This window comes from Schistocerca americana, chromosome 5 (genome assembly GCF_021461395.2).
Source record: "Schistocerca americana isolate TAMUIC-IGC-003095 chromosome 5, iqSchAmer2.1, whole genome shotgun sequence".
Classification (NCBI taxonomy): domain Eukaryota; kingdom Metazoa; phylum Arthropoda; class Insecta; order Orthoptera; family Acrididae; genus Schistocerca; species Schistocerca americana.
This window is the reverse complement of record NC_060123.1, coordinates 510,511,358-510,534,890: the sequence shown is the minus strand read 5'-3', so window position 1 is coordinate 510,534,890 and position 23,533 is coordinate 510,511,358. Positions and strand designations below refer to the sequence as shown.

The 23,533-nt window shown below is 42.4% G+C and overlaps 2 protein-coding genes across 3 annotated transcripts in view; one reads left to right on the top strand and one right to left on the bottom strand.

Annotated features, from left to right (window-relative positions):
* Positions 1-1,100: 1,100 nt before the first annotated feature.
* LOC124616193 (thaumatin-like protein 1) lies at positions 1,101-23,516 on the top strand. The gene is made up of 4 exons (XM_047144491.1): positions 1,101-1,197; positions 19,718-19,888; positions 20,338-20,571; positions 23,080-23,516. Exons 2-4 carry the CDS (start codon positions 19,718-19,720, stop codon positions 23,398-23,400), a joined length of 726 nt encoding a protein of 241 aa, XP_047000447.1. The 5' UTR covers positions 1,101-1,197; the 3' UTR covers positions 23,401-23,516.
* LOC124616191 (angiogenic factor with G patch and FHA domains 1) overlaps positions 3,122-23,533 on the bottom strand; it is a 274,594-nt gene continuing 254,182 nt past the window's right edge. For both annotated transcript variants that reach the window (XM_047144489.1, XM_047144488.1), the window contains exon 9: positions 3,122-3,997. In XM_047144489.1, the coding sequence (XP_047000445.1) occupies positions 3,860-3,997 (138 nt within the window). In that variant the 3' untranslated portion in view covers positions 3,122-3,859. The remainder of the gene's footprint in view (positions 3,998-23,533) is intronic.

Genomic DNA, 23,533 nt, shown 5'->3' with positions numbered 1-23,533 from the left:
ACAAAGCCTCTCCCAACATACGAATATCTAATTTAAATTTATATTCGATGTTAGTAAATTTCTGTTTCTCAGAAAAAGACAGTATTTTATACAAAATAACAAAACTCATCTGCAACTTTTAGAATCCCATTTTCGAATCTAACTCCCTCAGCTTCGCCCGATTTAATTTGATTACATTGCATCACCCTTGTTTTACTTCTGTTGATTTCTATCTTATAACATTCTTTCAAAACACTATCCACTTCTCTTAAGTCTATCTTCTAAGAAATGTCGTAGAGATGATAATGCCTCGCGTGTTCCCAAACTTGTGTTCACCGGCGTCGGCTTTTTCCATTCTTCTTTAAATAATTCGTACCAACATTTTGCAACCATGACTTATTAAACTGATGGATTGGGAGCATTCACATCTGCAGCACCTGCCTTGTTTGGAAATAGATTTATTACATTATTGTTGAAGTCCGAGAGTATTTCGCCTGTCTCACATAAGTTACATACCAGGTGAAATAGTTTTGTCTTCCCGAAGATACCAAAACAATACATCTGCTCCAGGAGCTTAGCCTCGACTTACGTCTTTCAGTGCTCAGTCAGATTCTTCTCAGTATATTTTTCTCATTTGATGTGAATATATTTCTTCCTCCTCTTCTACAGTGCCTTGTTTCTCTTGCGTGGCATTTCTATATACTCTTTCCATCTTCCAGCCATCCGTTCTTTGTTTAGCATTGGCTTTCCACCTCACCTCTTAATATACGTACGGGCGTTCTCTTTTCTGCAAAGGTCTTCAATTTTCCTCGTTATTTAACTTAAATAGTTCTGTTATGTTCCTCGAATGACTTCGGAAATGTTTCTATTCCAGAGATTACAATAACCGTCAAAGTCATTCGTGGTGAAAATAATTAATTACAGCTTCAATCAGTGTACACTAACACTCGTCTCCTCAAGTTCAAGGCAATCAAATCGGTGCATATGGCAGTTTCAGACCACGGGGATTAACAGCTTGGCGTTCAATGTCGGACCAGTTGGTATCCAGGAAGAACCGCTGCGTCCCAGCACACCAGCGCAGAAGTTCGGAAAATTACGTGGCCTATGGCGACACGGATGAGGAAGTGCCAGCGCTATATAACGCGCTGCGGCTCCACAGAACTCCGTCGTCTCGAGGCTGATTCGGTGGCAGCAAGATACCACAGCAAAACCTTCAAGGTGAGTGCAGATTTTAAGAAAGAATGATTCAAATGATGATCTCACGTGCAGAAAGTTTGTCTTAAACTGAGAAGCCTTTATCTTTTGCACGCTATACCTCTTCTTATTTTCCCTGCTTGCAGAAAATATTGGAGAGAATTTCCGCCTTCTGCATGACACAGTTTATTTGTTTTTATCCACACAGCGATTTTCGTTTATTATTCCGTATCACATAGCGCAATCAGTTTTTCGTGTTGATAGTTTTATACGAACTATATATAGCTTGTGTTGTTTCCGATAAAGCTGTGTCGTCCACTGTTGTACTAAACATATTAAAACGCTTAGTTTCTCACTGACTGTGTTTTAACAGTTAAACGCGAACTTTGTTCTATTTTATGGCGAAAACATGGTCTGTGACTTCAGCTCATATGGTGTTATAGCTGTATAATGCTATACGATGCTACAGTAACAAATGAGATGGTGTCACAATGGAATAATCATTCATTTTTTGCATTTATATCGTATTTAGGATAAGGATAAAGTTGGAGCGGTATATTTGGTTGCTATGCAATACAACGGCACTTTCGCATACAGTTTAGTGCAAAACTTTAATACATGTCTCTAAACGGACCAAATTTCCTGTATCTGCAGCAGTCTTGCATCTTCGTATCTTGATGCAGCCGCCTTTATTTCCCTATCGTCTTCACTTTCCCCCCTCTAACTTACACGGTTGCGCTGTTAATTGAGGAGTACCTTTCTTCCCAGCCCTCCTGGCGTTCCTGTCAACGATGAAGTCCCGTAGCGCCCATCTCTGTCCATTTCGTTTTTTTTTTTTTTGTTTTTTTTTAATCGATCACAACACACACTCCTTTATTCTGCTACCAAACTAACGCTACGTAAATACGTATTAACTTAGCCCCCGCAGTTTGCAAAAGAAGAGCATCTGAAAACAGTTTTCCACACAAAAGAAGTGCCTAATTCAGAGTATGTCATTAAGGGCCAAATACTTTTTGTCTTAAAGATACTAATTGAGGTAAACTATTGACGAAAACAATGAACACGTATTCAGCGTGAACCCGATCCAATTCCTAAATCATATCAGGTGAACACCAGGGTAATTGGTTCAACAAGCCACGACCGATTTCGGCTCCGCCCCCTCCAAAACAAACCTACAGTTTCTTCCCTAATGACCTCGTTCAGGATGGCACGTTACACAGTAACTTGAGTGTCAGCATGCCTTTCGCTCAGAGAACAAATAAAGTGCGTCGTTTGTCAAACAGGATGTCCGAACAGTTCATTTCTTGACCATTATACACGTCGGAAGGTCACTGCCCTAGTGATAGTGCTTGTGATCACATTTAACGTTCGTAATCATTTTATTCCCGCTTCGCGTAGCTTCACGACAGATTAACAACGTTCCTATAATAGCTATAACTCTGGTACATCTTGTGTAGTCAATAGACAGAAAATGAGCTTGCTTTAGATTTCAAACGATCTATAGCATTCTAAGAAGCGTCGCAAAAGTAGTTTTGAGGGAACATCTTGACAGCAGTCACCGCTCAGACTACCTCACAAATGTTTCCGACAAGTGACGGTAACGAAGTGGGGAAATTCGACTCAAGAGTGTCTCGCCTCCCCAGAAACAATTATTTCGACGTATAATCACCGGCGTCACATATAGCACAAGTCAGACTGTAGCTACACACATTCTGTAGTAAGACACTTCACAGTGATCCATGAAGCGCTGTGGTACTCGTGGATGGCCCTCGCCAGTTGACATGGTGAATAGACAGCAATATCAGTGTTCGCAGTTTCCGAAAAAAAGAAAAGTTATATCTGTTATGAAACTCAAAATTGTCCAGGTTTAAAGAAAATGACATTTCTGTTTGACATCATGGGGTCACATGTCGAAAGAAAGAAAAACAGAAAATAAAAGAACACACCATTCACGGGAAATTATTTATTATATGTATCTTCACAGTTAACAAATTTACAATAACAATCTGAATGTTATTTTATTTATTGTGAAATGGCTCCTTGGATCATGAACACCATCATCAGTGTTTTGTTTTTCCAACATTCCTCGTTCTATCTTGCCATATTTTGCATCATCAAACGTTTTCAAGAAAGAACGAAACAGTTTGCTGGGAGAACGCGTTAACTGTGATTAAATATGTATTCTTTCCAATCATAATCTAGTTACACATCGCCAGTTGATTCCAGGCTAATTGATTAGTTACTCGCACAGTAAATCCTACAGTCTTAAGACGCCACTCTCTTCTTGAATGCGATTTATTCGTTATTCCCCTTCGTGCAACGTTTCTATAATTTATAAACTCCATTACTTACTCACAAGTATGTCATGACTCCAGGTAAAAACTGCTCCTCCTTCGAAGACAAAAGGGGGCGGGACGTTCGACAAAATTCGCTCGGTGTTGTACCTCACCTAGTGTGTGGAATCATCTTTCAAGAAAATCTGAATATAGTGGGGTCATTTTCATCGCTTTTGTGGTGTGAAAAAGTCTTAGTAGGCACAACGACGCGAAAACAAACTAAAAATGCAATTAGACGGGAAATTGAAACATACTGCATCTCACGAGGCACGGGAGTGAGGTGCGCAGAATCATCATTCAAACCCGTCACGTCTGTTCCGCGAACGACGGCGCGGGCGGTGGCGGCAGCATTAGCTGAGTGCCTCGTACCGCTGCTTCGCCTTCTTCCAGCGCTGGGAACGGCGCGCGGCGGCGGCGTCTCCAGAAGGCGGCGGGGGCGGAGCGTCGCTGCCCAGGCCCGCGGTGCCGCGCTGCTCCGACAGCGGTATCTACAACACAACAGACACACTGCAGCCACAGAATGAAGGAGGCGCAGGGTTGGGTTGTTTGGGGAAGGAGACCAGACAGCGAGGTCATCGGTCTCATCGGATTAGGGAAGGATGGGGAAGGAAGTCGGCCGTGCCCTTTCAAAGGAACCATCCCGGCATTTGCCTGGAGCGATTTAGGGAAATCACGGAAAACCTAAATGAGGATGGCCGGACGCGGGATTGAACCGTCGTCCTCCCGAATGCGAGTCCAGTGTCGAACCACTGCGCCACCTCGCTCGGTGGAGGCGCAGCCACCAACGGCACGCACACTGGGCTTTCTTCCGGATATCTGCAACATCTTAGTTGCAACAGGGTCCACGGCCAAAACAAATTTTCTGAATGGCGATAATCTGCCACATTGCATGGCACTATTTGCAACAGAATATCCTTTTATGTAGTACTTTTTACTAGGGCACAGTTTTGACCGTGCAGACATTTTCAAGTGTAGGTACAGTTTAAACGTAAATACGTATTAACTTAGCCCCTGCAGTTTGTAAAAGAAGAGCATCTGAAAACAGTTTTCCACACAAAAGAAGTGCCTAATTCAGAGTATGTCATGAAGAGCCAAATACTTTTTGTCTTAAAGATACTAATTGAGGTAAACTATTGACGAAAACAATGGACATGTATTCAGCGTGAACCCAGTCCAATTCCTAAATCATATCAGGTGAACACCAGGGTAATTGGTTCAACAAGCCACGACCGATTTCGGCTCCGCCCGCTCCAAAACAAACCTACAGTTTCTTCCCTAATGACCTCGTTCAGGATGGCACATTACAAGCTCGACGAAAGATCCGTACCCAAACACTGGAAAGTTGCACAGGTCACACCAATATTCAAGAAAGGTAGTAGGAGCAATCCACTAAATTACAGGCCCATATAGTTAACGTAGATATGCAGCAGGGTTTTAGAACATATATTGTGTTCGAACATTATGAATTACCTCGAAGAAAACGGTCTATTGAGACACAGTCAACATGGGTTTAGAAAACATCGTTCCTGTGAAACAGAACTATCTCTTTATTCACATGAGGTGTTGAGTGCTATTGACAAGGGATTTCAGATCGATTCCGTATTTCTGGATTTCCGGAAGGCTTTTGACACTGTACCACACAAGCGGCTCATAGTGAAATTGCCTGCTTATGGAATATCGTCTCAGTTATGTTACTGGATCTGTGATTTCCTGTCAGAGAGGTAACAGTTCGTAGCAATTGACGGAAAGTCGTCGAGTAAAACAGAAGTGATTTCTGGCGTTCCCCAGGGTAGTGTTATACGCCCTTTGCTTTTCCTTATCTATATAAAAGATTTGGGAGACAATCTGAGCAGCCGTCTTCGGTTGTTTGCAGATGACGCTGGTGTTTATCGACTAATAAAGTCATCAGAAGACCACAACAAACTGCAAAACGATTTAGAAAAGATATCTGAATGGTGCGAAAAGTGGCAGTTGACCCTAAATAACGAAAAGTGTGAGGTCATCCACATGAGTGCTAAAAGGAACTCGTTAAACTTCGGTTACACGAAAAATCAGTCTAAACTAAAAGCCGTAAATTCGACTAAATACCTAGGTATTACAATAACGAACAACTTAAATTGGAAGGAACACATAGAAAATGTTGTGGGGAAGGCTAACCAAAGGCTCCGTTTTATGGGCAGGACGCTTAGAAAATGTAACAGACCTACTAAGGAGACTGCCTACACTACGCTTGTCCGTCCTCTTTTAGAATACTGCTGCGCGGTGTGGGACCCTTACCAGATAGGACTGACGGAGTACATCGAAAATGTTCAAAGAAAGGCAGTACGTTTTGTATTGAAATGTAGGAGAGAGTGTCACAGAAATGATACAGGATTTGGGCTGGACATCATTAAAAGAGAGGCGTTTTTCGTTGCGACGCAATCTTCTCATGAAACTCCAATCACCAACTTTCTCCTCCGAATGCGAAAATATTTTGTTGACACCGACCTACATAGGGAGGAACGATCACCAAGATAAAATAAGGGAAATCAGAGCTCGTACGGAAAGATATAGGTGTTCATTCTTTCCGCGCGCTATGGAATAATAGAGAATTGTGAAGGTGGTTCGATGAACCCTCTACCAGGTACTTAACTGTGATTTGCAGAGTATCCATGTAGATGTAGATGCAGATAGATGTAGATTTACAAGTTTTTAAGTTGAAATAAAATAATCAAATGGTTCAAATGGCTCTGAGCACTATGGGACTTAACATCTATGGTCATCAGTCCCTTAGAACTTAGAACTACTTAAACCTAACTAACGTAAGGACATCACACAACACCCAGTCATCACGAGGCAAAATAATCACATGTCATTCTGAAGCAAATATAAAATCGTCTCCGATCTTGATAAACTTGCAGAGGGAATACAAGTTTTCACTGCAATCATCTTTCTAAAAATTTATGTCATGCATTTGTCTTTCTGGAGGAGTCCTTAGCTAACATTTTAAGCTGCCACTACTGCTTCTGGTCTAAGGTCGAAACATCTCCCACATAAATGAGTCGATCCTTCCTCTTCTTTTTTTCATTTTCTAGTGCAGTTAACAGGCAGTAGTTCATTCCCACTAGGATATTTTTTCCTACAATTATGTCTGTCTCTGTAAACAGCTATGGCATTGAGATACTTGCATCAGCATACATATATCCCTCTCTGTCTTCTGTGTATTGATTACTGTATTCATCTTCATTCACTGTCATGTTCTCAAGAGTTACTGTAGCGGTAGTTATTCACTGTCACGAATAGGCCTTAGAGCATAAAGAGAATTTTACAATTGCTGCTTTGTTTTGCAAACTATTCCAACGTACACTCAAAATGAAGTTCGTGGTAGTCTTAAAAGAGGGTTAACCTTTCTTTTATAAGTTGATAATCGATAGATATAGAAAAAAACTCGCCAGGTGCGGGTAGGACTCGCGCTCCAGATAGATAGACAGATAGGCAGGCAGTTCACCCATCCCGGGAATCGAGAATGTCGACGACTTTTTCCTGTTACCGACATTAATAGTGGCAATATATGGGTCAGGGGATTCCAAGACTTTCGAGAATGCTTTAATTTTGAATTTGTAAAACAAATGAAACAGAAATAATTTTTGGTGTGATATAAATACGCATTAAAAAATTTCTGATTTTTTCTTTACTTCTACTGCGAAACCTTGTTTCTTCCAAATTTCATGATTCTAGGTCAACGGGAGGTACACTATACGCTTTGATGAGTGAGTTTGCCAGCATCAAAATATGTTATATAAATTGCCATCTCTTTCGATTGGAATGACTTAGGAGCTTAATGTTTTTACACCGCCAAAATTTCAACTTGATATATTTAACCGTACATTAGAAAAAGGCCTCTTAACAGACCGACAGACAGATAGGCAGCCGGATAACAAATGACTTTTTGTCGTGTGAGATAATTACAATTAACAATTAATTTGCATATATTTATCTTTAAATGTTTTAAATACAACGCAATGTTTTCTTAAAAATTTTCATTCGCTATTTCACCCGCTCAGGGTTGAATTTTCAAAAACAGTAACAAAGAAGCCAAATACTAATTTTCATAGATTTAACTTTGAAAATGCTTTCATGATGAAAAAATTTCATAAAACTTTTCATCAGCTATTTCACTCCCTTAGGGAGGTGCTTCCAAAAACAATGAAACGCGTATTTTCGTTATTTCTAACCGAGAATTCAAATGTAGCTTTAAAAATTCTTCAGTAGTTCTGTAATAATGATGTATTTCCAAAAAAAAAATAACCACTATTTTATCTCTTTAGTGGCTGAATTTCTAAAAATTCTGAAAAACGTATTTTTTATTTCTGACTGGTAAATCAAATACCAATTTTCGTAGTTCTAGTATCAAAGTTGTCTTAATAGCCATATATTTTTAAAAAGGCTTTCACCCGTTATTTCACCCCCTTACGACAGCAATTTCGAACAATCTCTTCTTAAACGATGCCTACAGAATATGATGAACACCCTCTCCAAGTTTCAGGTTTCTATCCTCAGCGTTTTTGGCTGGGCGATGATGAAGCATTGAATCAGTCTGGCCCTATTTCACGCCCTTCGGGGTTGAACTTTCAAAAACAGTGAAAAACGTCTTTGTTCACTTCTAACCGATGAACCAAATACCAGTTTTCAAATATTTAGCTTTAAAAATGCTAATTAAATACTTTCATAAATCATTTCATGCCCAATTTCATCCTCCGCCCCTTAGGAGTTGAATTTCCAAAAACAATGAAATGCGTATTTTCTTTTAATTTCTAAAAAGCCAAATACAAAATTTCATAGACTTAGCTTCAGAAATTAAATATGTCCACAAAATCTGAATCCCTCTTTCACCCTCCTACGGTTTTATTTCCAAGAATACTGAAACCGCGAAATCAAATACAAATTTGCATTGATGTAGCTTTAAACTTACCTTAATTGTTTTTTTAACAATGATTTATTTTCAAAAAACTTTCATCCCCTATTTCATCCCTTACGGGTTGAATTTCCAAAAATGCCAAAATTCGTATCTTTTTCATTTCTGACAAAGGAAGCAAATACCAATTTTCATTGTTCTAGCTTCAAAATTGCCTTAATAACGTACGTTCACAAAGCCTTTCATCCCATATTTCACCCCCTTGGGAATGGAATATCGAAATATCCCTTGGTAAACTACGCTTACACCCTCTGCAAATCTCAAATTTCTATCCTCAGTGGTTTGCGCTGGACGATGATGAGTCAGTGAGTTAGTTTGTCGGAACATTGGCATTTTACATATGGAAGAAGATAGACGAAAATGACTGTCTTTAAGAAACTAAAATTTTGCTTGTACTTCCAGTCACCTTTCTCGTCAGCACTATAGTTCCTTTAGCATGCCGTGGTGGCCGAGCGGTTCTAGGCGCTTCAGTCCGGAACCCCGCGACTGCTACGGTCGCAGGTTCGAATCCTGCCTCGGGCATGGATGTGTGTGATGTCCTTAGGTTAGTTAGGTTTTACTAGTTCTAAGTTCTAGGGGACTGATGACCTCAGATGTTAAGTCCCATAGTGCTCAGAGCCATTTGAACTTTATAGTTCCTTTCCCCATCTCATCACCAATAAACTTAATGACGTTAACAGCAGCCCGTGCAGGCATTCACCTAGTCACGTGACCCAATTTGTTCACGGGTCTATGGTTTCATTTGTCCAGTAACACACTCTTAAAACCCATTGAGTTGAGTGGGGTTTGAAATAAACAGAAGACACCAGGCGTTTCCTGAAAAGCCGAACAGAACACAGGAAACTTCATCACAGCTTGTTCACCAAACACTTCATGTCAAGTTGTTTATTTAAAGCCCGGCCACACCACAGTATTTTAACAATTTATGACCAAAGTATGTTTTGAGTAAAACTCAAATACGACCGTTTGGCGGGTTACACCACACACTCGAAAATGGCTAAACAGCAGGAAGTGAGCAGTAGTGAAGAATACGAAATAAAAGCGGCCAGTGCAGCAGATGACTGTCACAAAGAAAATTCAGTAACTAACTCGCACAACTTAAGACACCTGTACACACTTCATGATTGGCTCTAAGCTGCAAACTGCCAGCATTCACTTCCTTAATGAAACTTCCTCTCACAGACTGAATGTGTTCTCACAACGATCAATCAAACGCGCTATCCTTACATTCCTCACAGCTTGACACTGTATATCTAACGTAAGGCGGGCACAGATAGCTCACTCAGTTAGTGGAGTGATTCCCCGGGTTGTGGAATAACTAAAACAACATGCGTTACGTAGTGTGTCACAAGGTTCCACAGTTAAGTTCCATGGTTATGCAGCATATCTATTCGTCCTATACTCAAAGTTCATATGAATAAGGGAGAAGCTAGTTACCTCATAAGAAAAGCGTTACAGTTGATGTATAGACAAGTGCCATCTGTTAAGGCGATCCATACTTGAAACTTTGCATGCGAGCCAGACGGCGGCACTCCCACAGGTCTAGAACGAAACCTGCTAGTCACAGAATGTCGAGGCAATTTCCCTGATGTTACAGCTCTTGTGTTTTACAAAGTCATCCGTGACATATATGTGCCTTCCACTTCTATCTGAATTAATGCCAATACGTTTCACCGCCGGTCTCGTGTGCTAACAATGAAGTTCGTGCACACGTGTTAGCCGTTTACACGTCACTGCTTCAGCCAGTAGTACATAACGAGGTTTGAACTGATCCAGCATCGGTTATTTCTTAAGTCATTTTGTTACATTTGGGGTAGGTGAAGTATAAACAGCCAGAAAGGTAGGCGGCGAAAAGCAGGTAGAAACATTACGCTAGTTTAGTTTCCTATCGTTATCCATGTTTTTAAAAAAACGTTCATTCTAGTATGGTAGCTTTATGTGAAAAAGAAAAAAGAAGTTTGGATGCCAACACTATACTTACTATGCTCACAAGGCACTTTCTAATAATTAGGTCACTACAGCTCCACCAAGTACGGGAAGGATTTAATTAAAAACGAATCGTAGTTACGCGTGTAGATGTATGACATTATTACATGAGCATAGCTTTATATTTTTCATCACAAGCTCGTCCACAAACATGCAGACGATGAAGCTTGAAGATTGGCAATTACTTATTGGTCAATAATTCCGATGACAACTTGTTTAAAAAGCCGCTTTCATTCGTGATGGCGTGAAGATATTCCGTAACCTCCACCGCTGAAAAAATATACATCCCTTATCGCATCTCCGTCTGAAGAAGTTAGCGTACTGAGACTAGCAATCGGTTAAACTGCTCCTGTTTTCTTAAAAAATCATCTTCCTGGAAAACGAGTTATCATTATTACTCTTTTGGCTACAAGTATGGTCATCTTTCAGCATAATGACGGATCCCAAGGACATTCTGACTGTAAGGTAGCATTTAATCAATAAGTAGGTTCCCTCGCCGTTTAGGTTCTTCAGTAACTGAGGTCTCGGTACGATACTGCATTACCATCTTGTCTGCAGAAATAAATAAAAAGCGAAGTCTGCAGGGCAAAAGTAAATAAAAACGTAAGTTAGAGACTCGAATTATAGGCGGTGTCACATTCGTGTGCACCCATACGGCCTTAGAAAAGCTACACACACGCAGAGAGAGAGAGAGAGAGAGAGAGAGAGAGAGAGAGAGAGAGAGAGAGAGAGAGACGAAAAGAAATTTTTCAAAATTTAATTCGCCCTGTAAATTTCAACATTTTTTTTTCTTTACATCATTTGTGTGACATATCTTCAATGCACCCTCTATAAACTGACGATATGTTCATGTGAAATTTTGAACTTTTACTTGTTCAAACTGCGGCACTCTTAAATAGTATCTATGCTAATGCTTAATGGCTCATCGCCATGAATTATAAGCCCACATCGTCAGAGTATGGAACGTCAGAGGACATTATGGCCTGCCTAGCTTAATGCCCTAAAGTGTGATCATTTTACCTTCTAGCGATGTTATGTATCTGATTTTGTTTCTCTTTCTCAAATTAGATAAATAAATACCCATTGTGCCAGAAGGCCTGTACACCCATCTCAGACTAATCAGTGTACTATAACATGCTGTGAATAGTACAAGTTGGTAATGACGTGTTAGAGACGGCCCGGAACTCGAGAAATGAGATACAATGAAAAGTTCTCCGCGATCGCATACTCAGGACCTGATGGAAAAGAGGTCGTGTAGCGGCGAGGACGACTCTGGGAGTGCCTCATTACCTGAGCAACAGCAGCCACAGGAAAGAAAAGATGTGAGCCGCATCGTACTGTCGTAGCGACTGGGGGCAAAGTCGGTATAACTAGAGTGCAGCCGCCAAGCCTTTCCGTGGCGAGACACCGGTCGGAGAAGCACCCGTCTCCTTGGCGCGCCGCGGGCGCCTTCTGCACGTACAGTGGGATTTTTCTTTGGCTTTGAGTGCACGGCTGCACTGCGGCAGTGGCGGTACTGAGCGCGCTCGCTCTAGTTTTTTTTTTTTTTTTTTTTTTTTTTTTTTTTTTTTTTTTTTTTTTTTTTTTTTTTTTTTTTTTGCAGAGCAGCGCAGCGCAGTGCATGGTCGCGTGCCCCCGGCTCCACGTGCGCACAATGGATGGCCGGCGGCGGCGTCGCCGAGTGGGTTCTGCCCCTTCTCCCCACCCCACCCCCCCACACCCCGACCCTTTGCTAGCTGCGCTTATTTATTACCTGCCGTGCATGTCTGCCGGCGCCGCCGCTGCTGCAGCTCCTAATGCTTCCTCCTGCCGTGCCACGGGCCACCCACAAGGCTTCCTGGCTTCTGAGGCTCGTCGTCATAGAAGAACGGAAGAGCGAGGGGAGGGGTTGGGACTACGATAGCGGAGCGGGCCGTGCCTGCCACCCCGCGCCGCCGTCAACAAAGGCCACTGCAGCCATCTCGTTATGACGGGTGCAGCCAGGTGGAATGGTGCCGTAGCCGGGGGCGGCCGCGCCACGTGTCGGCCAGACGGCAGACGGTGCAGGGTAATCTGGGCTGCCCGGGCCCCCGTCCACCAGCCACCCACAGCAGGGCGAACACGGTCGATGTACTTACCTGCCACCCGGCCAGCCTCGAGGCCCGCCTGTCTGCCAGCTGCCAGCCACATAACAACACGATGCGCACGAGAGCAACGATCCGAAACGTCAGCCCGCCACAGTAACATCCTTCATATAGGAAGTGCATATATTCGCATGCTCTCATTCCGGCATGAAACTATTATTCTGGACAGTTCGATTCTGCACAAATCTGGTCGCAATAGAGGAGGACTGATGCAGAAGCAGCACCTACTCGCGATGTATTGTAGTTAATTTTTTTAAAAATTATGAGCCGTCTTTAACTAGGTACAGTCTTTACATTATGAGTAAAAACACAAAACTGCATCTCATAACAGCCTGTTCCTTAAACTGCTCTGCAATGTAATTTCCACTTAAATTGAGGCAGCTATGGTAACTAACAACCAATTTATCGATTTCCGTCTCGTAAATATCAGTCACCTGATTGGCTAACCACTCCTGAACAACCGATTTTGACGTCACTGTCTCTGTCGTAGCGCCGACCGTGTAAAGATTTTGTTTAAGTGCATGAAAAAGTGGTAATCACTGGACATTAGATAAGGGCTATATGGAATATTCTACTTGGGCCATATGTTGTCAGTCGCCATGCAGCAACGCGAATCCGTTAACTATCTTATCATGCCTTTCGGTTTTGAGTGCTCGGCGAAGTTTAGTTGATATCTCACAATGCATCTCATAGTTGAATGTGCTACCGTGGAACAAAAATCCACAAGCAACATACCTGCATCGCTCAGAACACAGTAAATATGTCTTTCCGAGCCGGCCGGTGTAGCCGTGCGGTTCTAGGCGCTTCAGTCAGTGACCGCTAAGGTCGCATGTTCGAATCCTGCCTCGGGCATGGATGTGTGTGATGTCCTTAGGTTAGTTAGGTTTAAGTAGTTCTAAGTTCCAGGGGACTGATGACCTCAGATGTTAAGTCCCACAGTGCTCAGAGCCATTTGAACCATTTGTCTTTCCGAGGTGAAATTGTTTGACTGGACTTCGCTCTTTGCAACTTTCCTTCGTCTCAGCCTGGAAGAGGTGGTTTCGAGCAACGTCTCACTTGGAGCCGCAAGCAGAATCCTCACACTCTTTGTTACACGAGACTAGTTACGCGAAGAAGATTAACTACGTAACGTTTATGGGCGGAATCTGAACTACTGCACTTACAAAACAGTTTTAGTAATGGTCGCCAGCCTAATTTTGTCCTGCGAGATTGGGTTAAACTTGTCACTATTTCAATATCAAAAATAAAATGCCGTGTCGCACTCTGCAAGGGGCGATCAAAAAGATTCCATCTGAAGACTTAGCTGCGGCGTATATGCAACGTAACATGACTCCGATTCGGGTATATAAGAGTAGTGGAACAGAGTTCGTACGAGCGCATTTTGTTAGTGCGGGTTGCCTACATCAGGGGAAGGTATGCACTCAGGGGCAAGCCTATTCTCCTTTGATTGACAGGTCATTAACTTATTGTTCTCCTTTGATTCACTGGTACTTAATCTATTGTTCTGCTAAAAGCATCCTTCATTTTGATTAAAAGGCAATTATCTATTGCTCCCCTGTCCCCTCACCCCCTCCCCCTCAGGATATCCCCCCATCGCTGCTGCAGGTGCACTTTCAGGTCTGAGTTATTGGAATTTATGCAAATTAATCCATCAGAATTGTTATTGTAAAAACCTTTGCTGTTTTGAACTGTTGAAATTAGATTCTAAGCATGTGCAATCTGTCAGAATTATTGTAAAAGCTATGCTACTGGGGCTGTGGAATTTAGTTGTAATAGTAAAGAAAGTATCTCCACATTAGTGTTTAGCGTAGATTTATAAAAAAAAATCCTACCAGTGTTATTGTTGTAACGTGTAAGTTAAAAATATTTCTACATTGGAATAGCAAAGTCAATTTATACCCAGGATCAGTGTTGGGGCCTCTCCTGTTCCTTATTTATATAAATCACATGCCGTCTCTGTTTCAAATAGGGCAATTCATGACACAAGTTCATGGCTTGTACGAAATAAATTATCGGTAAATCACAGTAAGACTCAGTTTTTACAGTTTCTAACACACAATCCAACAAAACTCAACATTTTAATTTCACAGAACGGGCATATGATTAGTGAAACTGAACAGTTCAAATTTCTTGGTGTTCAGATAGTAAACTGTCGTGGAAAGCCCACGTTCAGGATCTTGTTCAAAGACTTAGGGCTGCCATTTTTACTATTTGAACGGTATCTGAAATAAGTGATCGTTCGACACGAAAAGTAGTCTAGTTTGCTTATTTTCATTCGCTTATGTCGTATGGTATTATATTTTGGGGTAACTCTTCCCATTTTCAAAGGATATTTTTGGCTCAGAAACGGGCAGTTCGGGCAATAAGTTGTGTAATTTCGCGAACCTCCTGTTGACCACTGTTCACTAGTTTGGATATTCTGACATTGCCCTCTCAATATATTCTTTATTGTCGTTTCTTGTTAACAATATCAGATTATTCCCAAGAATTAGCAGCTTTCACTCAGTTAATACTAGGCAGAAATCCAATCTGCATTTGGATCACACTTCTTTGACTCTTGTGCAGAAAGGTGTGCAGTATACTGCTGCACCCATTTTAGATAAGCTACCACAAGAATTTAAAAACCTTAGCATTAATCCACGCGCTTTCAAATCGAAACTGAAGAGTTTCCTCTTCGCTCATTCCTATTCTGTCAAGTTGTTCCTTGAAAAATTAAGCTGATTCCTATGTTATATTGTTGACTGCGTTTACCTAAACTTATGGCATGTCTTTTTTGGGTTGATAAACATTTTATTTTATCTCTTATTACTCTTATGCTGTAATTTCATGTACGGACATGTTCCATGATCTTAGATATTTGCTCCTCAATTTGGTCCTACGAAACTAGACATCGAGGTCAACAGATCTGCCAGTCACAACACCGCACTTAAGGTTCCACGAAAAAAACTGTAATTTATTTTCTTAAATTAGATCTTACCCAGTCCATCTCTTTCGCTAAACACCATCATCAGCTAACCAATAGCCAATAGCCAGAGGCTACTACACGGTTAACAGTCACCTAGAAAACCAGAAAATAAGTAATGGAATTCCAGGTCCGTGGATGGGAGTGCCAATTCTTGTAAGCTTTCGTATTGGTAAAATAACTTCGTTGATAACAAAGGATAAAAAACTACTGATTCCAAAAATGTTAAAAACTTTTAAACACGAAGCCCAACGATTTGCCTCCCTCACCCAGAAGGAATGCTGGCGGATTCCTCGATTTCGCGAGCTCCCATTTACGCCTAAAAATCTTCAAACATTCCAACCAGCCTATAACTAAGGGCGAAATCGTAAAGTATCCGTTTTCTTGAACTTTACAACTTTGAGCACCAAGTCTTCAGATATGAAAGGTCGTCACCCACATTGCACTTCATCGGGAGCATGAGACTGACAATATTCAAGCACTCTAACCCATTTTCTTGCCATCCCATCAGTCATAGTGTTTCCTCCGTAAATTACATTAATCTGCCGATGAATTTAAGACAGTTTTCACATCTTTTGCAGACAGCAAACGAATCAATGCGCGCATTTCAAACCGGAGGCGACATTTTCAGTTACCCATGGCATTATAAATAACCACAAACAACTATGACGAATGCTTCTGTTTGGTGTACGTGCGTAGCCAATAGGCCCAGACATTGAGTGTGCATCACCTACCGCAGCAGTACTATATTTAAAAACGATACTTCCTTAAGTAAAAAGAACCCTACCTAGCAGCGTGCCAAGAGCAGGGTTCCGAAACCCACAAATAAGATGTCATTTCATGACTCCTAAACTGTCGATCACATTCGAAGATTGCCTGAGAAGGGGAAAGACATGCTGTGTAAATGTGCTAATTTACAGATTGCACTAATAGCTGTAATTTTTAGGACCTTACCATAACAGTAATAGCTGAACCTTCAGTTGCACACGAACATATTCTCTCCCGAGTCATTATAATTCCTTACTATTACATGCAATAGCATTTGTCATAACAATTTGCACAGTATTTCAGAAGGGAAAAATTTATGTCTCAAAGAATTTCAAGCCGCAAACACTCGTTTCTCAAACATCTGTGCTACACTCCATCAACTTGTACACAGGAATACTCACAAGTACCTGCAGGGTTTCGGAAGGTGACTACTCGAACGCTACAAGACATACAGAAAAGAGACATATCAATAGAAAGTGTGTCAGTACATGTGTGCGGTTCACTGAAGTCGCTGCTGTTGCCGAGAAGGCGCATAGACAGCAGTCCGCCTTGGAACTCTGTTCACTGGTTTGCCTATCTGCTGGGGCGAGCTAATTTCTTGTGACGATTTAGAGTCGATGATTTGACACGCCTGTCACTTAGTGGTGCGCTCTGCAATTACACCAGGTCGTTTATTACGAATCGAAACTCGGAGAGATTCAATGTTAGGTGTCCTTTCCTGTATGGTTTACGCGCAGTAGTCATTTGAAACCCTGGAAGTACTTGTGAAAAACCCTGTATTGAGGGCAAATGATGTACATTTTAAAATTCACATTTTTCGCGTTGGTAAATGTGCATCCTTCGACGTCATGAAATTAACAGTGACGTAATTTTTTATAGAACATGCTTCAAAAAATCGAGACATAAATCACAAATGGCTGCTCGTTTTGATTCAACCATCCTCTGGTCCTTACAAGATAGCATAAGACTTGACAAATATTTTATTTGGTTTTGCTGTCGTATCAACGGCATCTGCTCCGGCGTAGTTACTCATATCAGCTGAATAGCAGATGTTCAAGATCCCCGACTAGGTCTCTCTGTCCTAATTTAGATTTTTAGTGTAATGTCGCTGTGAAGTATTTCTGTTCATCATGCAGGCTTAACAAAATGTTGCAGGGAAGGTCGTTATGCAGTTTATCAGTTACCAGTACTACATTCGTCTTGTGTCTCTTTTCTTATAGTACACACACACACACACACACACACACACACACACACACACACACACACACAGACAAACACAAAAAGTGTATCAGATCGGATCGGCATCTGTCAACATGAATGTGGAAAACTGTCAATAAACTACACAGATCTGACATGCTTTCCACACGAACGCACTGTGCAAATCCATGTCTTAGCCAAATGTTCTACCCGCAGACTAACAAAGAGAAGAACACAGGTATACCCAACAGTTCGGGAATGAATTTCCGAAGGTTGTTGCAACATTATCAAGTCGGCAGTGCTAAACGGTCATTACTCTCTTACTTACATTATACATAATAATCCAGCTGAGTGTTATATCTTTCAAATATCGACGATCTTATGTTTTAACTGTAGTTCTTCAGCTGCGAGGGTCACTCCAAAAGAAATGCACACTATTTTTTTAAATTTATCTTTTTTTTCTACATGTTTGAAAGGTATACAGTGTGTAGATACATCTTTTAGGAACAATATTTTCATTTCTCCACATAATTTCCATCCCTCTCAACTGTCTTACGCCATCTTGGAACCAGCGCCTGTATGCCCGCATGGTAAAATTCTGGACCAACCTGTAGGAGCCACCGTTTGAAGATGTGCACAAGGGAGTCATCATCTTCAAACTTTGTTTCACGAAGAGAGTCTCTCAGTTTCCCAAAGAGATGATAGTCACATGGAGCCAGGTCACGTCTGTAACGCGGGTGTTTCAGTGTAGTCCATCCGAGTTTTATGATCGCTTCCATGGTTTTTTGACTGACATGTGGCCGTGCAGTGTCGTGCAACAGCAAAACATCCTGCTTTTGCCGATGTGGTCGAACACGACTCAGTCGAGCATGAAGTTTCTTCAGTGTCGTCACATTTGCATCAGCATGTATGGTGGTTCCACTTGGCATGATGTCCACAACAAGAGTCTTTCGGAATCGAAAAACACCGTAGCCATAACTTTTCCAGCAGAAGGTGTGGTTTTGAATTTTGTTTTCTTGGGTGAATTTGTATGATGCCACTACACTGATTGCCTCTTCGTCTCTGGTGAAAAACGATGGAGCCATGTTTCATCACCTGTCACAATTCTTCCAAGAAATTCATTCCACCATTCTCGTACTGTTCTAAAAGTTCGCTGCATACAGTTTTTCTTGTTTCTTTGTGAGCCACTGTCAACATCCTGGGAACCCACCTGGCACAAACCTTTTTTAACGTCAACACTTTCAGTATTCTGCAAACACTTCCTTCCCTTATTCCAACGTGGCGTGACAATTCGTTCACTGTGATGCGTCTGTCAGCAGTCACTAATTAATTAACTCTTTGCACATTGTCTGGAGTGTGTGCAGGAAGAGGCCTGCCGATGCGAGGACAATCCTCAATATTGCCGTGCTCGCTTTCATCACGTAACCTGCTTGCCCACCGACTAACTGTACTGCGATCGACAGCAGCATCTCCATATACCTTTTTCAACCTCTTGTGGATGTTTCCCACTGTCTCGTTTTCACAGCACAGGAATTCTATGACAGCACGTTGCTTCTGACGAACGTCACGTCAAGTGTAGCACCCATCTTGAAGGCATGCTGTGACGGCGGCACTCACGGGAATAGGTGGAACTCAGTTTGAAAACAAGCGGGAAGCATGTATCTACACACTGTAAAACTTTCACACATGCAGAATGAAAACTGTATTTTTACAAAAATAGTGTACATTTCTTTTGGAGTGACCCTCGTAGAACTGTAGACTGACTCCTCCTGATTCCTCCACATTTCTTATCTCTATTCGGTTGCGAAATTCTTCCTTCTAGTGCAGCCTCTTTCCCAAGTTTCTGCTCCATATCTAGAGCGTACCACAGACTACTACTGTCCACAGAAGAGTCGGAATGAGTAAACTGTTGACAGTGTTCCACAGCATTCATATGGACATAATCGTGGTTTTAGCGAACTTCTGCGCGGGATTAGCCGAGAGGTCTACGGCGCTGCAGTCCACGGACTGTGCGGCTGGTCCCGGCGGAGGTTCGAGTCCTCCCTCGGGCATGGGTGTGTGTGTTTGTCCTTAGGATAATTTAGATTAAGTAGTGTGTAAGCTTAGGGACTTATGACCTTAGCAGATAAGTCCCATAAGATTTCACACACATCTGATCATCATCTTAGCGAACTTCTCAGGCGTAATTTTACTCTGGCTTCCTTTTTTATTACAGATGAGCGCGCTGACGTTTTTGCTATTAATGCTGGGTGTCGCCGCCTTGAGCGAAGGAAGAAGATTTGTGTTCGAGAACAGACGCGGAGAGACTGTGTGGGTGGGCGCCCTTGGGAACGCAGGAAAGGGAGCTCCCAAAAGAGGCGGTTGGGAGATGCGCCCTGGTTCTTCGGTAAGTTGCCAGTCTGATCACAAATGGTTGTCATTTTTCTGCTATATAAGCTTGCTATATGAAATACCCCTGAATCCACAGGGATACCTAAACGTGGTCTTCTATTTTCCATTGTAATAGAGAAATATGTCACCATAACATTCATTTTCATCACTTAAACATTGCCACATAAAAAGCAGTAATTAATATGTATTACATTCTCCAATAGCAAAAGATGCCCAAAAGCCTTTATTTCACACAGTCTAATAACTTTATCATTATGTTTAATACATTTAGTTATTTGAGAATAAACTGCCAAGAATGTCTTGATATTTGAAGAACGAATATTTGATATATGTGGTAGGGGACCCTGGCATAAAACGTGCAGTTTTGAAGGTTTAACAAGAATTGCGGTCACATTAAGAAATGAAAGATGCAGTTTCCGTTCTCATCGAGGGGTGTATCAACAGGTCACCATCAACGTGGACGATTCATGGGCAGGCCGTTTCTGGGGTCGCACTGGCTGCTCATTCGACGGCTCCGGACGTGGCAGATGCCGGACTGGAGACTGCGGCAACAGGCTGCACTGCAACGGCGCCGGCGGCCAGCCTCCTGCGACGCTCGCAGAAGTCACCCTGGGCGGGTGGGGCGGTCAGGACTACTACGACATCAGTCTCGTTGATGGCTTCAATATCCCCGTCACGGTGAGTGCAGCAATTTTCCGTCAGTAAATTTACGTGTCCTTCCTGGGCGCTAGTCTCGAGGCAGAAAACTACTGTAGTGTTATGACAAAGAGGCAATTACACACCGCGTGTCGATATTTACGAGACCAGCATAAAAATAATCTCTTCAGGAAAATATGTAATTATAAAAGGGGTCAGAGCGTGTAGGCTTTCACGGCCGGCGTCTTCAGTAATTAAAACTTCCGGGCTAAGAGGCCGTGGCCCAATAGTAGAAATACTTCTCCCTTTTGTCATATGGAATCACGGTGAAGAAGAACTGAACCGTTTTTTGAAACATTTGAATAGCATCAATTCAAAAATACAATTCACTATGGTGACTGAAAGTAATGCACATTAATTTTTTTGACGTCTCAGTAATTAAACGAGCAGATGGGACTCTGGGTCACAAAGTCTACAGAAAAGATACGCATACCGATCGTTATCTTCATAAGGATTCAAACCATCATCCCAGGCAGAAGAGAGGTATTATCAAGACATTGGTGGACAGGGCTAATAAAATCTGTGAGCCAGCTTATTTGCAAGAGGAACTAAATCACTTGCGAACCGCTTTCCAGAAAAATGGGTACGCTGGAAAGGAGATAGATCGAGCATTCCATCCCAGAAGAAAAATGTCCGAAAACGTGCAACAACAACAACCATCGGTGGGGAAAGTTTTTCTTCCATTCATCCACAATATTACGGACCGTATCGGGAAAGTGCTGGCCAAGTTCAGAGTTGAAACAATCTTCAGACCCACCAAGAAGATTAGTGAATGCTTAAGATCGGCGAAAGATGCACGACACCCTTTAGCTACTCCTGGTGTGTATAAGATTCCGTGTAGTTGTGGGAAGGTTTACATTGGAACCACACAAAGAAGTATCAATACTCGCCTAACTGAACGTAAAAGGAACTGTCGACTGGGACACACGGACAAATCGGCTGTAGCGGAACATGTTTTTGAAACGGGTGACCATGAAATAAAATTTAGTGAGACGAGCGTGCTAGCTAAGACATCGCATTATTATGCACGTATGTATAGAGAGGCTGTAGAGATTTTTAAACACCACAATAATTTTAACAGGAAAGAAGAAGGCTTGAAGTTAGATAAGATATGGCGATCGACTTTGTACCAAAGATGTGACAATCGATTACCTTCGATCGAGAGTAATGACGCCAGCCAGAGATAGTTTTACTGTTGACAACACGTGATGAGTGGTGGCGCCCTCTACACGCCCTATATAAACAGGACCTCCACGGCCTAGCAGCCAGTCGTAGATTCACCTCAGATGATGCTGCCCGCAGCTGGCAACGAAACGTCAGGGAGAAGTATTTCTACTATTGGACCACGGCCTCTTAGCCCGGAAGTTTTAATTACTGACTATAAGAGGGGTGTTCATGAAGTTTTAACTATTATCTAGAAAAACTCCAGATGCGTCCATGAAACATGACGATGCTCTTAGTCCTTCTCTACACATCTACTCGTCAATGTGACACATTTTTCCCAACGATGGATGACGTGTTGGAGACTTTGATTGGAAAAGTCTCTTTTTTGGCTATTCAGGAAGGGCTCCACCTCGAAAACAACTTCGTCGTCATCCTAGAACTGCCTGCCACGGGATGGTTGCTTCACCAGAGGAAAGAGGAAGAAATCACTGGGTGTCATGTCGAGACTAAGTTCTAGGGGACTGGTGACCTCACAAGTTAAGTCCCATAGTGCTCAGAGCCATTTGAACCATTTCAGAGGCTGGGCCGCTCTGACTTCGATACCACACTGGAAGCGAATTCTATAAATACACAGAGGTATACTAAAGTCCAGGGGGCACCGCAAAGAGGCGCAATCACTACAGGGCTCTATCCTGAGAAATATATTTAGTCAACAGTGCAGATGTTGTTGACTGAGTCGTTAGTTAATGTTTCTGGATCCAACTAGGACTGATAAATTCAGTTTCTCAACAGTGGTATGTATCAATGTCTGTTAACCTGTGACGGAAAATCAACATTTCTGTTGGAATATACATTAGGGACAGCCTCACAACTGTCCTTTCAATGTTCCCTAGAATACTGTAACAAAAAACACCTCTTCCGAAGACGAAAGCCTCCAGGATTAGGCCTGCCGGAGTGGCCGAGCGGTTCTAGGCGCTACAGTCTGGAACCGCGCGACCGCTACGGTCGCAGGTTCGAATCCTGCCTCGGGCAAGAATGTGTGTGATGTTAGGTTTAAGTAGTTCTAAGTCCTAGGGGACTGATGACCTCAGCAGTTAAGTCCCATAGTGCTCAGAGCCGTTTGGACCATTTTTGAACCCCTAGGATGAAATTTTCAACGCATTCTAAATCTCTAAAATTTGTTGAGAGAAGAAACGGTGTTTGTTGAGAGAAGAAACGGAGTTATTCGTATTTTCAGTTACAGAGGCGCGCTTTTCTGTAGTCATATCTGTGGCAGAACTCCCGGACTGAGACACGCAACCTCACCCGCCGTTCCGCGTGTTCCAGATGGAGCCCATCGACAGGCGAGGCGGCGGCGACCACTACCGCTGCAACCCCGCATCCTGCCGCGCCGACATAAACGCGCAGTGCCCGCCCGAGCTCCGCTCCGACGGCGGCTGCAAGAGCGCATGCCTCGCCTTCAACACGGACCAGTACTGCTGCCGCGGCAGCTTCGGCACGCCACAAACCTGCAGGGCCTCTTCGTGGCCGAGGAACTACCCCGCCTTCTTCAAGAACCTGTGTCCCGACGCCTACAGCTACGCCTACGACGACCGACGAAGCACCTTCACTTGCGAAAAAACAGCCTACAGGATCATCTTTAGTTGAGCCACTGTTAGGAACACATGATTCACTTTCCTTCAACAACCCAGGCTTTTAACAATCTGTTGCAATACTTTTTTTAATAAGTGAATAAACAAATAAAGTAACTTTTTACTGCTCGATGAACAAACACATTCAA